Source organism: Raphanus sativus, unplaced genomic scaffold (genome assembly GCF_000801105.2).
Source record: "Raphanus sativus cultivar WK10039 unplaced genomic scaffold, ASM80110v3 Scaffold1996, whole genome shotgun sequence".
NCBI lineage: Eukaryota > Viridiplantae > Streptophyta > Magnoliopsida > Brassicales > Brassicaceae > Raphanus > Raphanus sativus.
Genome location: NW_026617305.1, coordinates 1 through 17,975, shown reverse-complemented (window position 1 = coordinate 17,975; position 17,975 = coordinate 1). Strand labels below are relative to the sequence as shown.

General features: G+C 38.0%; 2 protein-coding genes across 2 annotated transcripts; one reads left to right on the top strand and one right to left on the bottom strand.

Moving 5' to 3' along the window:
• Nucleotides 1-1,271: 1,271 nt before the first annotated feature.
• LOC108809883 (uncharacterized) lies at nucleotides 1,272-3,531 on the top strand. The gene is made up of 9 exons (XM_056999680.1): nucleotides 1,272-1,451; nucleotides 1,612-1,933; nucleotides 2,030-2,063; nucleotides 2,139-2,369; nucleotides 2,477-2,560; nucleotides 2,654-2,719; nucleotides 2,853-2,944; nucleotides 3,039-3,086; nucleotides 3,178-3,531. The coding sequence occupies exons 1-9, from the start codon at nucleotides 1,391-1,393 to the stop codon at nucleotides 3,272-3,274; spliced, it is 1,035 nt and encodes a 344-aa protein (XP_056855660.1). The 5' UTR covers nucleotides 1,272-1,390; the 3' UTR covers nucleotides 3,275-3,531.
• Nucleotides 3,532-3,972: 441 nt separating this feature from the next.
• LOC108843374 (ABC transporter B family member 10) lies at nucleotides 3,973-8,188 on the bottom strand. Its single transcript, XM_056999679.1, has 11 exons — nucleotides 8,017-8,188; nucleotides 7,739-7,939; nucleotides 7,401-7,660; nucleotides 6,793-7,321; nucleotides 6,351-6,718; nucleotides 5,892-6,280; nucleotides 5,554-5,795; nucleotides 5,216-5,463; nucleotides 4,735-5,147; nucleotides 4,294-4,634; nucleotides 3,973-4,219 (listed from the first exon to the last, which is right to left on the bottom strand). Exons 1-11 carry the CDS (start codon nucleotides 8,176-8,178, stop codon nucleotides 4,016-4,018), a joined length of 3,357 nt encoding a protein of 1,118 aa, XP_056855659.1. The 5' UTR covers nucleotides 8,179-8,188; the 3' UTR covers nucleotides 3,973-4,015.
• Nucleotides 8,189-17,975: the final 9,787 nt, after the last annotated feature.

The following is a 17,975-nucleotide window of genomic DNA, read 5'->3' as shown; positions in this document are numbered from 1 at the left end:
GCCTGGTTTAGTCCGGTTTTAAGTGATATGGTTGTTATGAGATTGAACCAACAGAAGAAAACGAAAGTTAGCGTCTATATTATTAAAATTAAAGTACAAATTGGAGATGTTTGGAAACAAGAATAATAGGAGAAATGAGATATGTTTGGCAACATGAATAGTAGATATGTTTGATTTAACACAATCATTTATTTTTAGCATTTAATAATTTACTATTAATATCAATGAAGACATAACAGCATATTAACTAGAAAGATATCGCAATCTCCTAAAAATCTATTTAGCATTTATTTCTAATTTAAGTTGATAATACCATTGTTTTCGGTTACTATATTTCAATTTTGTTTGAGAAAGAATCCAAAACAAAGAATCCAAAAATATTAGGTTTCAAATAATTTTTGTTTAACACATCCCTCTTCATCTCCTATAAGCTATTCAGTTTCCGTGTAGCAAAAGTTCCAACTTAACTTAAAAAAATATATTTTTATTTTATATTTATCAAATTTATAACCTTAAATGATGTTTTATAATATAGTAGCTATGATGAATTTTACTAATTGTAGTTTTCATTCTAATTCGGTAAATTAATCCAAGGTATTTGTTTCGGTAAATTAATACTTTTTATAAATATCCTTTTAAAATAAAAAATATTTATTATTTTAACATTTTATATTAATAAAATAGTGATATATATATAACTCAAGTGTATTTGTTTCCACATTTGATACACAACATACTTAAAACAAAAAAAAATAGTTGATTTACATAAGCAAACCGCATATACAAAAATACAAAATTTTGTGTATACTTTTATATAAATAATAATCTAATGCAAATCAAATATGCTGAATGTGGAAGAGTATATAATATACTACACTAAATTCAAATATATATATATATATATATATAATTGACCAAACGACCGCACAAGTGTTCTACACTTTATCTATACAAAAAAAAATATACATTTTTGCGGTCGATTAATTCATATTATAACAGTTTAAAAACCAAAACAAAATTACTCAATATAAACTATATTTTTGTTTAAAAGATCCATATGAAACAATTATTTCATACGATAATTTTTCAAAATACAGATTACTATTTGTACACTAAAAACATTTATTTAAAAATAAAATGACTATTCGCACGGATGTACGGATCAAGATCTAATTTATGTTTTAAAACCGAACATAACCGGTCTTGTAACAAAACAGTTGCGATTGGTCTGGGCGGTTCCGAGATTCCTTTAAAAAGATAGACGCACGAGAAGACAAAAAAAGGGTTATCCAACCTTCCTCTTCCTACCTATGTCAACCAACTACTAATACGACAAAGATCTTTGCTATTTTTTTCTTTTTCTTCTGGTTTTCTCATTAGACTTGAGAGCATGTGGTGGAGAGTCTTGTCTGAATCATCTCGAAGAGTCTCTGAATCATCGGAACAAAAGGGTATCTAGTGTTCTTAGGATTCAATTCTCTTTATATATATACATACAATCTGCTCGATATGATTTCTTGTGGAATGTTTTTGATTTAGAAAAATTGAAGTGGCTATTCAAAAAAAGGTTTCATCTTTTGCTTTTTTTTTTTGTGTGTGTTGGAATCTTAGGGACTCTGTTGGCCGTGACCATGGCAACCGATACAACAGCCTCAAGCTACTGGTTGAATTGGAGGGTTCTCCTCTGCGCATTAATCCTATTAGCTCCATTGGTGTTAGCAGCGATTCTCATCTGGAGATACGAAGGCAAAAGAAGTAGAGAACGAGAACACCCTGGGACCTTGTTCCAAGACGAAGCTTGGACCACATGTCATAAAAGAGTCCACCCTCGTTGGTTGCTCGTCTTTAGAGTATTCTCGTTTGCTGCAATGCTGACTCTACTCGTTTCAAATGTTGTTCGTGATGGAAGTGGCATATTTTACTTCTATACTCAGTGAGAGTTTTTAAATCTTTTCACTTTTACTTTTCTGAATCTTTCCTTTGAAGCGAATGAAAAAAGATTCAAACTTTTGTTGGTTTGGTGAAACAGGTGGACGTTTACTCTTGTCACACTCTACTTTGGGGTATATCTTACATGTTGAGGTTACTGTCTTAGTTTCATATACTGATTGAATCCCTGATTCCTTTTTTTTCTGTAGTATGCTTCGTTGTTATCTATTTACGGTTGCTGCATCTACAATAAAGAAGGTGGGGGTAACACAGAGAGTTATACAAGCATACATGATGCAGAACAAGGCACTTATAGACCACCACCAATCACCCGTGATGAGTCTGGAACTGTACCAAAATCTCCCATTGCACATTCAGAAGCAGCACCCGTCCGAGAAGCAGCAGGGTTTTGGGTTTATGTCTTTCAGGTCCAGTTCCAAGTAAGTCTCTTCTTTTTCTCTCCCTTAAGTCATCTTCTCGAGACTTGAGAGAGTTAAGACTGTACAATGCCATCAGAAGGACTTAACTGAGTTTTATGTTGTGGCAGACTTGTGCTGGTGCTGTTGTGTTAACAGATATTGTGTTTTGGGCGATTATCTACCCTTTTACTAGTGGTTACAAGCTGAGTTTTGTAAGCTCTACCTTTGATTCCTATTCTCTAGACTGATTTGGGTTCATTTTCAATGATCACTTTCCCCTTACGTTATCTTTATTTGGATTGCAGCTAGATGTTTGTATGCATTCTCTCAACGCTGTATTTCTCCTCGGTGACACATGTCTCAATTCACTGGTAAGTCTTCAATAAAGAAGAAGCGTGCGGATAGATGAATCTCCTGCCTATTCTTGTTTAGAGCCTAACAAACAAACAAACAAAAATCTTGTTTCTTCACTGTTTTCCATCTTGTTTCTTCACTGTTTTCCAGCGGTTCCCTCTGTTCCGGATCTCTTATTTTATACTTTGGAGCTGCATTTACGTGGCTTACCAATGGATAATCCATGCCTTCAAGAACTTATGGTCCACACTTCTTCCACCGTTTTTTTTATTTTCTTTATTAGAGGCTAATAGAGAGTTTTTAAGAGAGTTTTTGTCATACATTTTTTTTCTGCAGGTGGCCATATCAATTTCTTAGTCTTTCTTCACCCTACGCACCCTTATGGTACAATCATAAACTCTTCACATCTACTATGTCTCGCATAAAAGTTTCAGTAAAAAAAGACAATTGTGATCGTTTCATAATGTTTGTGCAGGTACTTGGGAGTGACAGTAATGCATATACCGTGCTTTGCCGTCTTCGCTTTGGTCATAAAGATGAAGAGTTCCTTGCTACAGCGTCATAAGACATGAGGGGAGACCACTGTCGAGAGGACTTATGGTCCAAAGTCAAACACGAAATCAGGAAAAGTCAAACCTTCTTAGTGGATAAGAGGCTAGTCAAGGGATCTCAAGTTTACAAGTACAAACCATAATTTAGGTCTTGTTTAGTTTATGATTAAAAGAGAAAACAAATGACAAATCTCTCTCTCTCCCTCTCTCTCTATTCTTTTTGGTTAAACAATTGATTATGGGAAATGGTTACAGTGAAAACTAATAAGTTTTAATAAGTTTTAATATATGTTATAACAAATCAAAATGGGTGAAGCTGAAACGTTGGTTTACAAGTTAGGTGTCAATACTCTGAACAACCACCAGCCTTTCCAGGGAAGGAGAGAAGCTGCAAAGTCTCTTACCAGTCCACTAAGTTGTTAATCAAATAAATATTTCTGTTCCTAATATAGTATATACTTACATAAGTATTGTAAAATATTAGATGTTTGGTACACATAAGATTATTATTTGAACAGTGGGTTTGAAGTTTGAACATTATATTTTATGTTTTATGAGGAAACCAGAAAATTGTAAGTAGCAAACGACAAATTAGAAGACTAATGTGAGCCTAAGAACATTTCATTATTTGGAGATACATAAACCCACAAAGATAGATAAAATGTGAAGAATATGATCTTACCATCATGAAAGATCATCAATGAAAGTACGATCGAAAAGAGAAAATGAACAAGATTCTAACAATTAATACAGTTATAATATTCAGGAGATTTGCTGCTGCTGAAGATTGATAAGTTTAGAGTAAGGACCATTCTCCTTCTCAATGAGACTGTTGTGGCTGCCTTGCTCTATGATCTTACCTTCTTGTATCACACTTATCATATCTGAGTTCTTGATCGTTGATAGCCGGTGAGCCACTACCACCGTGGTCCGGTTACTCATTAGCCTATCCAATGCTTGTTGTACCTAGTATAAACCAGTCAAGTCTTTGTTAGAAATCTTGATCCAAACCCTAAAAAAATACTAAGAAGAAAGCTTACCACACGCTCTGATTCAACGTCCAAGGCGCTTGTGGCTTCGTCAAGTAGCAGAATTGCTGGATTCTTGAGGACGGCTCTAGCGATAGCGATCCTCTGTCTCTGACCGCCTGACATCTGAATGCCACGTTCCCCGACTTGTGTCGTGTAGCCTTCCGGGAGAGAGCTGATGAACTCGTGAGCGTTTGCAAGCTTAGCTGCTTCCATGACCTCAGATTCAAGAGCTCCTTCTTTGCCGTACAAGATGTTCTCGTAGATAGTTGTTGCAAAAAGAGCCGGTTCTTGTTGAACCAGACCTACGTGTCTTCTCAGCGATCTCAGTTTCAGTTTCTTGATGTCTTGTCCTGTAACAGTTTTGATTTTAAACAGATTTCTTGTGTTGCAAGATACCTATGATCAGAGTTTCTTGTGACTCAAGTAATTGAGTTAGGAACTGACACTCACCGTCTATCATGATTGTTCCGGCTGTAGGATCATAGAACCGGAGAATCAGGGAAAGAACCGAACTCTTCCCGGACCCGCTTTGTCCCACCAGCGCCATGCTTTTTCCACAAGGAACAATCAGGTCGAAATCGCTGAAGATAGTCACATCAGGCCGTGAAGGATAACTGAAATGGACACCTTTGAGCTCAATTGTGCCTTCCACATCACTCAGCTCCTCGCCTTTATCTCCAACGACCTGACTTCTTCGGTCCAGTAGCTCGAAAACCGATGCAACCATCTGGTTTCCCTTGAGTATATCAGGTGCTAGAGCCAAAACTTCACCCATCACTAACGCAGTAACGATCAAAACCATGAATGTTTTCATCACCGATTCGAAACTTGATAGTCCTTGCCCCATCAAAACCGATCCGTACCTGTAAATACATCTAACTTATCAATTATATGCACTTAGTTTCTGTGTGGAATTGCTTAATATAAATACCAGAGGGCAAGGCCATAGGAGGAGAAGATGAAGAACTGAGAGACGCCGTACAGTATACCAGCCGTCTGTCCACGCCTAAACGAACGTTCGGAAGGTTCTTGAAGCTCGTTGGAATAAAGTTCTAGAACCTTATCCTCGGCACAAAAGGCAGCAACGGTTCGAATGTTGCTTATAGCCTCTCCGGCCAACATGTTGGCCTTTAAATACGCTTTATTCAAGTTTACTCCATAGCCTTGCATGAAAAGTTTCTAACAAATACAACAACAACAACAAAAAAAAATATAAAAACCTAATTACTGAAATATGAAGTAAGAAAGCGCCGTAAAACTGCGTTTTACCTCGCTAATATGTCCGCTGATTATCAATGGATATGTTGCCAAGACAACTAGAGTGAGACGCCAGTTAAGTATAAAAGAAATGATGAATGATGTCACAACTAGACCAAAATTCTCCAATAGAATCGTGGATCTATCGACCACGATCGTTCTAAGCAAAGTGCTGTCACTTTCAAGCTGCGACGCTAACATTGAGCTAGTGTTATCCACTTTATCAAACCATCCAATTTCATTCCTCAGGATCGCTAAAATGTATAAAAACAATAACCAAACATTAGATCAATCATCTATAAGACAGTTAAATGGTAGGATTTAAACAGCGGTTTTGTGTTTGTGCGTACCTGAAAACATCATTTGACGGACGCGGAGAGTCAAACGCTCACCCATGATACCGAAGGTGGTATGCTCAATGGCGTGCGAGATGACGGTTATGACGGAGGCACAACAGAAGAGGATAGAGATTCTCTTGACCTCTTTTTGAGTTGTCTCCCAGTCCATGTAATAAGAAACTAAAGCCTGAGAGATCCCAAGTGCGAATAGTGGCATTTGAGACCCGGCAATTAAGGAACCAAACAACCCGAAGAGTCCATACTTCCAGTCAGGACGTATCATAGAGTAGAGACGTCCCAATGTTACTTTGCCTTGTCTAGTTGTGTCTGGTTGGTTTCCTGATTGATCCATGGAAGACAGGTTCGTCTTTGTTATTGGTCGTTCCGGCAAGGGTTCTGTACTGTAAAAATGAAACAAAGCGATGGTGAGATTGGTTCCGGATTTGGGAAATTTTTAACTTTATTAATAACCTGGCTGGTAAGCTAGGAGTGTGGTTTAAGTAAGGGTTTGCAGCTTCTTGAATACGTAAGAGAGAAGAGTAAGCTCCATCCGGGTTAGAGATGAGGTCGTAGTGGCTTCCAGACTCAACGATTTTTCCTCCATGAACGACGGCTATGATATCAGCGTTTCTTACGGTGGAGAGTCTATGAGCCACCACAACCGTCGTCCTCCCTACCATCACTTTGTCCAAAGCTTTTTGCACGCTTTTCTCTGACTCTGCGTCTAGTGCGCTTGTTGCTTCGTCCAGTAAGAGTATCGATGGATTCTTCAAGATCGCTCTCGAGATCGTGATCCTCTGCTTCTGCCCACCTGATAGCTGAACCCCTCTCTCGCCAACCTGTAAAAAACAAATAACAAGTAAAGTTTAGGGTTTGTTTCTTGTCTTCCAAGTTATCTAATTTTTCAACTGACTTGTGTTTCCAATCCATCTGGGAGTTTGTTGATGAATGAAAGAGCTTCCGATAGCGTCACTGCACGGGTGATTTCCTCATCCGTCGCGTCATCTTTACCATACATAATGTTCTCACGAATCGTGGTTGCAAACAGGGCAGGCTCTTGATTAACCAGACAAATATGTCCTCTAAGCCACTTGAGATCAAGGTATCTAATATCGTTCCCGTCAAGAAACACTGCCCCATCGGTAGGCTCGTAGAACCGCTCTATCAGAGATATCACCGTGCTTTTTCCAGACCCGCTTCCTCCGACAAGGGCCACGACTTTCCCAGCAGGGATCACGAGGTTCAGCTTGTCAAAGATCACCACGTCAGGGCGAGACGGGTATGTGAAAGTCACGTCCCTGAACTGAATCTCTCCGTCTACTTTCCCGAGCTTACGACCTGTTTTCACCTCCTTGTTCCGTTCGATCATCTGGAAGATAGGATACGCAGCAGCTCTCGCTCGTACAAATGTGGAGATGTCTGGCGCTGCCTGGCCAAGAGACCTAACACAAAACCAAAACAGAGTGTAATCAATAAAACAGAGGAATAAACAATCAAAATGGAAATAACTTTTTATATTACAAGCCAGCGATGACGACGTTGAGCATGGTCGTGAAAGACTCGCCGCCATTAGCAATGCCCTTGTGAACAATGATGCTTGTGAACCAAACAAGCAAAGCCCATGACAGAAACAGAACACAGTGCATCGAACCGAGTCCTAGTCCTTTGGCTAAACCGGCTTTTCTCCCGTACGTGTAAGTATTCTTCAGAGCTTCTCCGTATGATCTCACCGCCTTTTCTTCTCCCGTGAATGCTTGTACGGTCCTCACATTCCCGATCACCTGAGTTTAAACAAAAGTATATGAGATATTAAATAAATAATTACATTATATAGTTTTCTTGTTGTACAAGTTACCGACCTCTTCCGCTATCTCGCCGGCTTTGACGTACGATTTACGGACACTAGCGAGGAGTCCGGTGTTCACATAAGCGTAGATGCCACCGGCGACCGCGATGAGTGGGACTATGGAGAGAGTCACGAGACTTATCTGCCATACGCTAGCGAAACCGATTGCAAAACCAGCTATAAACCGGCTCATGCAGTGCAAGAAATTTCCCACCTGAACCGGTTATCATATATTCGTAAACCGGACTAAGGTTATCAAACTGATACCGATTAGATTTCAGTTTAGTGTACCTTCTCGGATAGAGCGTCTTGGACGACAAGTATGTCGGAGGTGATGGCGGAGATGACTTCTCCGGTGGAAGATTCGGTGTCGAATAAGCTTATGTCTTGACTTAACATAGACCGAAGATATGCTTTTCTCATCTTCGCCGCTTGTCTCTCTCCCGTATGCATCCAACATGCAACCTCTGTTTGCATTCATTTTATTGTTATTGTTAGTCATAGTATCTTCAAAAAAAAAATATTCTTATGATTGCTTTATACATTCTTTGTCATGTTGTTTACCTAGCCATGATGAGAAGAGCATTGCCACACTCAGATATACAAAATCCAGCGAGTACTGCACACAGTCAAAGAAATACAAATTAAACGGGGTAAAATAATAATGTTACTATAAATATTATTACCTATTCGCAATCCAATTATATTAAGTAGAGATATATTTCCAAATAAAATTAATTAGCTTTTGACCAATTTTGATCTTCCACTTCAGATTCATATACACTTGAACCCAAAGAATCATATTTATTTCTAAAATTTTGAATTTATTAGATCTCAATCTCTCTGGAATTTTGTGAATCGTCATTTTAACTCTGGTGTGGTCAATAAGATTGGAATCAACTCATTCCAAGTTCTAAACAATACTACTCACTGCATATAACATATCGAAACTTCTTAGGCAGATGGAAGGATTTGAATGTAACCAACTTAGCTTAACAGTTTTGGATAAATAATTATGAAAATATAGATATGACCTTGGCGACTTTATGAGAAGCTTCTTGTGGGAAGAGGTAAGCAAGACCGATGATGTTGATGAGTTTCCCGAAGAAGATAAAGAAAACTGGAACGGAGGCTCCGTGAATGCACGCACCAATGGATCCAAGAGTCATCAGAACGCAATCGTAGGAATCAGCAAAGGAAAAAAGCTTGAACACTGATACACTTGGCCGTTTCTTCTCTTTCTTCTTCTCGGCCACTGTTGCCGAAATGTCGGACGGCTGCATTTTCACGTGAAGCGGTGCGTCTAAATGGAGAGAAAATGAGGGAGATTGCTATATAAATAAATCGAGAGAAAGGAGTCAGTTTGAGAGAGACTAGAAATGAGAAGCCATGCATGTATAACCCAAGAATCTCCTCACTTGGTTGGCTTCCCCATATATAGAAGAGGAAGAAAGTTCAAGGGGCACCTTCTTGGAGGAAAGTAAATTAGGTTTCAAGTTTGAGTTTTGACGACAAGCAAGAGACTAAACTGTCCTTGGTTCGTAAACTACTAATTTGTGAGAATTTTGTTCGTACTACGAATCTGACAGTAATTTTTTCATATTTATATTTAAAGGTTATTTTTATGTAATTTTATTTTTCATTTTATCACAGAAAATATCAGAAAAAGTAAAATGATATTCCCCCAATACATACCAGTAAAATTAGATTTAGATTTTATCATCAAATAAATAAGAAAATATTTATTTCCATTTTATCAAAACAAAATATATTAAAATAGGAAAGTTAATGAAAATAGCTATTTTGGGATATATGTAAACAATTTTGTAGATAGTAATACTCAAATTTGAAAGCCTGGATATTATGAGAAACAATAATAATTAAGTGGCATTTCTATAACTGATTAGATTCCAGTATAGTTAAAGTTTCTAGAAAATATATATACTAATAAATATATATAATTGACATGTTATACAGCTTACAAATTTCAAATAGAAAATCTAGTTATTCTATCTAAAAAAAGTCATCATTCCTTTTTATATTGATAAAAACTATAATTTATCAAATATGTGTATAATATTATTTAAAAAATCACTTTTTACTGTTTTCAATGTGTCTCTCCCAGATTAATTTTTAGAGTCGTCAATTACAAAATTAACCTTATGAATTATAAATTAGACATAATCAACATTTATGAATCATACGAGCCTGATGCCATATTGCAATTACCGTAAACCCCAACTTTTGTTTTTGTTTCGGTCTCCTTGCTTAGTTGCTTTGGACGTCCAAGCTAAACAAACTGTTGGGGAAAAGTCTCAGATGAGGTTTCTATGTCGCTTCCTTGAATGGAATGTTCTGCATTTTTCCTGGCAGTGCTTCTCAGTTTTAATAATATAGATGCTTTAAAAAAATTAATCTATTTATGCAATATTCATCCGTCAAATGAGTATTAGAACTGTGTCTTAAAATATGTTACTGCAGAGAACTTTTTGGTTTTTTATTTCTTATTTTCTTTTCTATTTTCTTTGATTGTTAAGATATTCTAAAATGTTCATCGATGAAGATGTTCTAAAGTCAACTCCAGCAGTTAGAAATTATATAAATTTCTTAAAAAAAGGAAAACTAATATTATAGTTACTCAATTATGTTTTATCTTTTAAGCCAATATATAAAACACTATTTTCCTCTTACATGATGACATGTGTTTTATGAGTACAGTGACAATATCTTAAGAACTTTAGAATTAAAAATTTTGGTCTTTTTTTCATAATATTATTTTGTCTTTTTCTTAAATACTTAGAATTTCTCCTAATTTATTGTCAATATAGCATTAGGGTTATAATTTGTAGATGCAAGTGTAACACTTACGAAGCTTTTTAGGTAACAATCCGTCTCATTGGTTCCGTCTGGCCATGCAGATTATCGACTCTAATTCTTCATATGTGAACCCTTCACGATCATATATATAGGTTATTAATGTGTTTGGTGTTATTGGAACTCAATACATCGCCATTTAACAACTATCCCACGTTAAACCTAAAGAATCATATTGATTTCTAAAATTCCGGATTGTCTTGTGGGGAAATTGTTAAATGGTGAGGTCTTGGATTCCAAAAATGATAAAAGCGCACCAATAACCTATATGTATGGCAGGACTAACCGGGATTCATCCCATAATTAAAAATTCTATAATTTTATACAAAGCATATTATTGCAAAATAGTTTTGGGCTTTGATCTTCCAACTTGTCACTTTCTCGACCCAAAATGATTGTCACACTTCTATTGCGCAAATCAGTAAGTGATATGAATCTTAACAACATGATTTCTAATCCAACAGCCCATGATTGCTCAAACCTTTTATGGTTTTATTCACTACTTCAAAATAAAAAGAATCTCTCTTCTACGACTAGTCAACTAAACCTTAGAGTTTTAGACCGAAAACTTATACAATTCTCCATCTGAGTCCAAACAAGTTTCGATAAAATAAAACATGCGAAGAGTACCACGTGTCGAGACTCGAGAAACACATACCAAGTGTCACCGCACTTAAAAATCTGCATCGATATTAAACTACGGTCAGTTTATTTCTTTCTTGGTATTTTCTTTTTGTCATCCTTTTTAAAAGGTTCTTTTGCACTAGGGCTGGGCAAAAAAATCCGAACCCGAAAAACCGAACCGAACCCGATCCGAAAAAGTAGCACCGAACCCGAACCGAAATTGATTAAATATCCGAACGGGTTCAAAATTTCGGTATTTAAAGAACCGAAACTGAACCCGATCCGAACCGAAATATTTTGGGTACCCGAATGTATCCGAAATAAATTTTGTATACTTAAATATATACATTATTTTTATATAAATGTATATTAAAAAATATTAAAAATATATAAGATACCTTTAAGTTTCCAAAATACTCGGAAAATATATGCAAATAGTCAAAAGTAAATGTTTAAAATAACTAAAGTATACTGAAAACACCAAAATAGTTAAATATATATTGATTCTTTATCCAAATATTCAAAGAAAACCAATTTATATGTTAAATTAAGGTATTTTGACATATATGTTATGAAAATTTATATGTAATATATTATCTTTCTTATAGATTTTGAAAATTTGAAGTATATAATGAATTTTAAAAATATTTTAAATGGGTAATCCGAACCCGAACCGAACCCGCAAAGATCCGAACCGAACCCGAACCAAAATTTAGAAATATCCGAATGTGGCTGAAATCTTTGACCCCAAAACCCAAAACCCGAATGGACTGAACCGAAACCCGAATGAGTACTCGAACGCCCAGCCCTATTTTGCACTATATTTAAAACTTGGAAACTAAAATACATTCAGATCCGAAGGATGACACTGAATTTTAATGGAATTGGCTATTCCAAGTACAACGCACCGGGATCCCCGAATGGGATCTCTAACCATGTGGTGTCCAATAATTAGCCACTTTTTAATGTGAAGATTATCCATAATATTTCATTCCTATAAAAAGTCAAATGGAGGTGACGCAAGCTTCACACAATTGTTGTGCTTTGAATCATTGTAGCGAAGGCGACAAAATAAAATGTTAGAAGTTTACATATATTCCTTGTTGTTTAACCATTTTTTCTTCTTCCTTTTATTTTACGTCGCTTTGATGAGTTTGTTGTGGAGAACCTAGCAACATATACGTGATGACATTTGTAGACAATGCTCAAAGAGCTTTATTAGGACATAAAGAGAATGGCTTGTTAAAGCCTTATTGAAATGTAAATAACAACAAAGGGAGAAGCTTTAAGTTTGTCTGCAAGAGCTAAAAAGACACGATTGTATTTCACTCAAAATAAGATCAGAGAAGCTGCTTGTAGCAGCCAAGGTTATTGTTACACAAAGCTACTACAACTATATTTATATGAAACCAACATGTTGAGAACCCTAGTTGCATGGGCTTTGGGCTGAACTTGATTGGCTTGGGCTTGAGCTTTAATACTCCCCCGCAAACTGAGCATCGGGTGAAAACCAAGAGGCTGAGTTTGAACCGGAAATGAAGATGGCATTGAATGAGCATAAGTAGATGTAGTAGGATGCTTGAGATATTGGCAAATGGTTGTACTCACCATTGTAGACAGACATTAGTGTGAGATCTATTCAGGCCTATACTTGGAGAGTATCACATGGCTTCACTCAGAGGTTTCTCTTGAACTTGGAGAGCTTAGTTGATCTCACTCAGAGGTATAATTATGACCTCTTTGTCTCACTATGAATCTAGGTTTCCATTACCTATTTCATTCTTCTAATGTGTCTTAAGAAGAACACTCTTTCCACACCTACCAAAATACAGTTACTCACTCTCTGCTTCCCATCAATATACTACCAAAACTCTGTCTCTAAACAATCTGACCTTCTTGTTAGCATTTCAGCGAGCACCTTGTGTGCATTAACATTAAAGCCAGAGAACTCCACACGCTACAGACCCAAACCAGCCTATTTCATTATAGCTTCTGTTCCAAATCTATCTTAACCCAAGACTTTAAGCTAATCGGCAACTCAATCCAACACACAGACATTGATTTTTTTTTTTTTTTTCCAACCTTTGTTCTGTCTCAAGAGAAAGCAAGAGACAATACCGTGGACTAAGTGATGAAGAAGACTTCTTTCTTTGTCTGATCTGAGCTCTTTCCAACAAAGCTCCTATCTTTAGCCAGAAAAAAAAAAAAACATAGCTCCATCTGACTGTCTTCATTTGTCTGAAGCTTGAAGACAACGGCTTGAATGCGACGGTGAACAGGCTTGACGATTTTGTCTCGGAGTGACGTGTTTCAGCGTGAGTGAGGGTTTGTCAGAAGAATGGAGCTTCAGAGATGCTGCGCCGAACAGAATAAATAAACCCATGAACCAGTCTCCTTTGTTGAGTAGAAGCGTGTGTAATGAAATCCCAACCGCCGTGGGCTCTGATACCATGATGACATTTGTAGACAATGCTCAAAGAGCTTTATTAGGACATAAAGAGAATGGCTTGTTAAAGCCTTATTGAAATGTAAATAACAACAAAGGGAGAAGCTTTAAGTTTGTCTGCAAGAGCTAAAAAGACACGATTGTATTTCACTCAAAATAAGATCAGAGAAGCTGCTTGTAGCAGCCAAGGTTATTGTTACACAAAGCTACTACAACTATATTTATATGAAACCAACATGTTGAGAACCCTAGTTGCATGGGCTTTGGGCTGAACTTGATTGGCTTGGGCTTGAGCTTTAATAATACGTAGTCCTGTTCTCCAAAAAAAAACATATATGTAGTCCCAAAAAGAGAGCTAGCTAGCAACATATGGAGTTAACTAACAGTTATTGATAAAAATAAATATTATGTCATGTCATGTATTCAGAAGATCGAATTTCTTTTGAGTGTTTTACATGCAGTTAGATCACACGACTACGATGTAAAAAAGAGTAGAAAACTTGAAAATCTTGACACATTGCTGAGTTCCGTGTCCGAGCTCTCAACAGATTTTCGATGAGATTATGATTTCATTCCGAACCTGAATAATCAGGAAATAGGATCTACTAAAGTAAATTAAGTGTCGTCAACTGAATCCTCACATGTGTTTTTAGCATTATAACCATATAGTATTTTCTTTTCACGTAGATAAAGAAAGGCGTACATCGTTATCTATTACGAGCAAAGCTTTTTCCTCGCAAGAACGTATAGTTTCTCTTAGCCTTTGTAAATTATTCTTTATGTTGCTAAGGTTCGGAGCATATACTATATGAGATTCCGTCTATTACACCTTATAATTATGTTATTAATTTATTATTGGTCACATTCAAAATTTAAAACTAAAAGCTTGTGGACAATCACGTTACCTAGAGAGAGAAACAAATAATAAGCCCTATCTTCCCATTTAATAAAACAAAATAAAGAATAAGAAAATTTATGCTAGACAAGGTTGGACGATTTAATTGGTACCTACTCGATAAGTTAATTTACCATGAGATTATACGTGCTCGGTTTTGTTTGTGTCGGGTGGTTGTGTTGACCTAATCCTTGCAAAGTAAGTTGAACCTCACCCCTTTTAATCCGGTGCTTAACCCCGGATCATCCAGGTAAAAAGAGAATGATTATAAACTAATCAGATGAAATTTGTGTGTGTACACAAAAAATTGACTTTGCCTTTGTAGGACACTGGTGATTTTGTTTCTGCAAATTTAAGGCACTTTTCCGATGTCGACATGCATGTGTAATTGCTACATGTACATGAACATAAAACCATGAAGAGTACATATATTGGATTCATTCAGACGGGATTAGTACATAATACGTATATAGCATGTAGTATATTTCATAGTATAATACCTGTTATTATTAGGCAAAAACAAAAGCCAGTACAAAATTTTAAATATAATAAAATATTGGAAATTTTATGAAGCGGGAACAGGACAAAAACTTTTTTTTTTTTTGAAGACCTTTTTCATATTAAAATTGCATGAGAAATAAAATAATACAAGCCTAGGCTTTAGATGTTTTTGACCCAACCCAGTAGATAATTGAAACCCAATTCAAAACCCAACAGTTAACCAACACATAAAAGATAGTAACCCAAGCCCAATTGACAGTAAACACTAGCCCAATAGCTCTTTTGAGGGAAGTAAAGCATCGAGGATATCGAACAGTATAGAAACGGAGAGTCGCGAGGATGATCAGGCGGAAGAGGAGAGAATTTCCAGTTGAGGTTTAGGCGAACCACTGCTGCATCATCAACGAAGAGACACGAGGATTTGTTGATCGGAGGCTCAGGATCCTGTCCTTTAGTTGTCTATCAATCAAACGAGAGATCCCTTCCACCGAACGGAAAATGTTTCGATGAAGGCGCGCATTCCGCTCTGACCACGTCCAGTAGATGCAACTCTGCCAGCATAGGAGAGCTAGCTTCCCTCGCGGTGACCTCCCAGTTTGACCCTGAAGCTGCGCCATCGTTAAATCCCAGGAGCGATTGGGAGTAATCCCACAGCGAGGCGCCAATGTACCCCATAATCCCCAGGAGAAGTGGCAATCAAAGAATAGGTGGTTCCTACTCTCAGGCATCACATTACAGAGCAGACATAGCGGCGATGTCTGTAGCCCCCATCCAAGAATTCTATCTCTTGTCGGACAGCGGTTCAGCACAAATAGCCATGTCAAGAAGCTGTGACGTGGGATGCCTCCTTTATTCCAGACAATTGCGTTCCAAGATACCGGCTGTCCCTGCACTCGAAGCTTCCGATACACAATCCCAATTGAATACTTCTGATACAAGGTTCCCTCTATTACCCATTCATAAGAGTCATTCTCTTCAGTTAAGGTAATAGTAGTTAAATAAGATTGCAACTGGACCTGTGCTTCCGATCGTGCAGGAGGAAGGAGCCAAGTATTGTTGTTTGAGAGGGAAGCAAGAGTTGCGACGTCTGCGATCCCCAAGGAAGAGCGAGCACCCAATTGGAGAAAATCTCTTAGTCGACCAAAAGGAGACCAGTGATCAGTCCAGAACCGGCAAGAGAGACCATTGGCAACCTTAAGGTGAATCCACTGGTAGATTAGAGGACTCAATTTCAGTAGTTTGTTCACTTGCCAAGAGAACCTCCTGTTAGGGGTGGTAGTCCATAAGTTGCTGAGATCCCCGTTTAAAACCTCCTCCTTGAACCATGCCACCCAGATAGAGCCTGATTGGAAAAATAACAGCCAGATTAGCTTTAGACCACACGCCTTGTTCCATAGTAGTAGGTCGTTTACACCCAGTCCTCCCTCTTCCTTCGGTTTTGTTACCACTGCCCACGATACCCTAGCTGTGTGGTGCCCGTCTATATTTCCCTTCCACAAGAAAATTCCACAAAGGGAATTTATCCTCTTCACAACAGCTTTTGGAAGTATGAATGTAGTGCACCAAAAAGTTGTGATCCCTGAGATCACTGTCTTGATTAGCAATAACCGACCAGCAAAAGATAAGGCCTTTGAACTCCATGAAGAGAATTTACTCTTGATCTGTTGCAGCAGTCCTTCACAGTTTAACAAGTTGAGCTTTTTTGTGCAGAGAGGAACTCCAAGGTAGCGGACGGGGAGAGATCCCATAGGCATACCAGTTGTAAACTGAATCAGATCGGTTTCTTCCTGCGAGAGTCCAGATGCATAGAACGAGGTTTTGTGCACACTCACTGCTAGCCCAGAACGACGCTGGAACTCTCTTAAAACCTGAAGAACAGCCTGAACCGACTCCAAAGACCCGTCCATGAAGATCAAGAGATCGTCAGCAAAACAAAGGTGTGTGAGCCTTGTTGATGAGCAGTTGAGGTGGTAATTGAAGCGCATTTCTTGGGCTGCTCTGTTAAGCATCAGAGAGAGATTATTAAGCGCAATAACGAAGAGATAAGGGGATAAGGGGTCCCCCTGTCGCAAGCCCCGAGTCCCCTTAAAGAAGCCATTTACCCGTCCATTGTAACCCACAGTGAAGGCAGGAGTGCACACACAAGACCGAACCCAAGAAACAAAAGTTTCCGGCAAGTCAAAACCTTTCAAGCAGGATAGTAGGAAGTCCCATGACAAGGTATCAAAAGCCTTAGCTATATCCACCTTTAGGGTTATTCGTTTGGTTCCGTTAGGCCTGTGGTATCCATTTACGAGTTCTCCCGCCAAAGTAGTATTCTCTACTAATAGTCTACCTTTTACAAACGCAGTTTGACTAGGAGCTATTAGCGATGTCAAGATTGGCTTCAAGCGTTTAACCAGCAGGCGAGAGACGACTTTATATGTTGTGTTTAAGCAAGCAATGGGCCGAAAATCAGTGATCAGAGACGCTCCTGTATGCTTGGGGACCAGGGTAAGAATGGTGCTATTGGTGGTAGAAGGCATGAAGGAGGAGTGAAAGAAGTGAAGGATGGAGGCTATGACTTCATCTCCCACAATAGCCCACGCCGATTTGTAGAAACCGGAGGTAAGTCCATCTGGCCCCGGAGCCTTATTTGGATTGAGCTTGTGCATCACAGTAGTTATCTCCTCGCTTGTTGGTATTGCAGTCATCATCATTCTCTGGTTACTATCACAGCGGAAAGGAGAGAGGGCTTGGAACCATTCCACCGTGGAGGCAATAACAGTGCAGAGATGAGGCCTCGGTCCTAAGATGCTGGTGAAGTGACGAACAGCATGTGAGCTCATTTCCAAAGGATCCGTGATGGTGGCACCAGAGGGAAGCATGAAAAGTCTTATTGTGTTGAGGTTGAGGCGTGTTTGCACTATC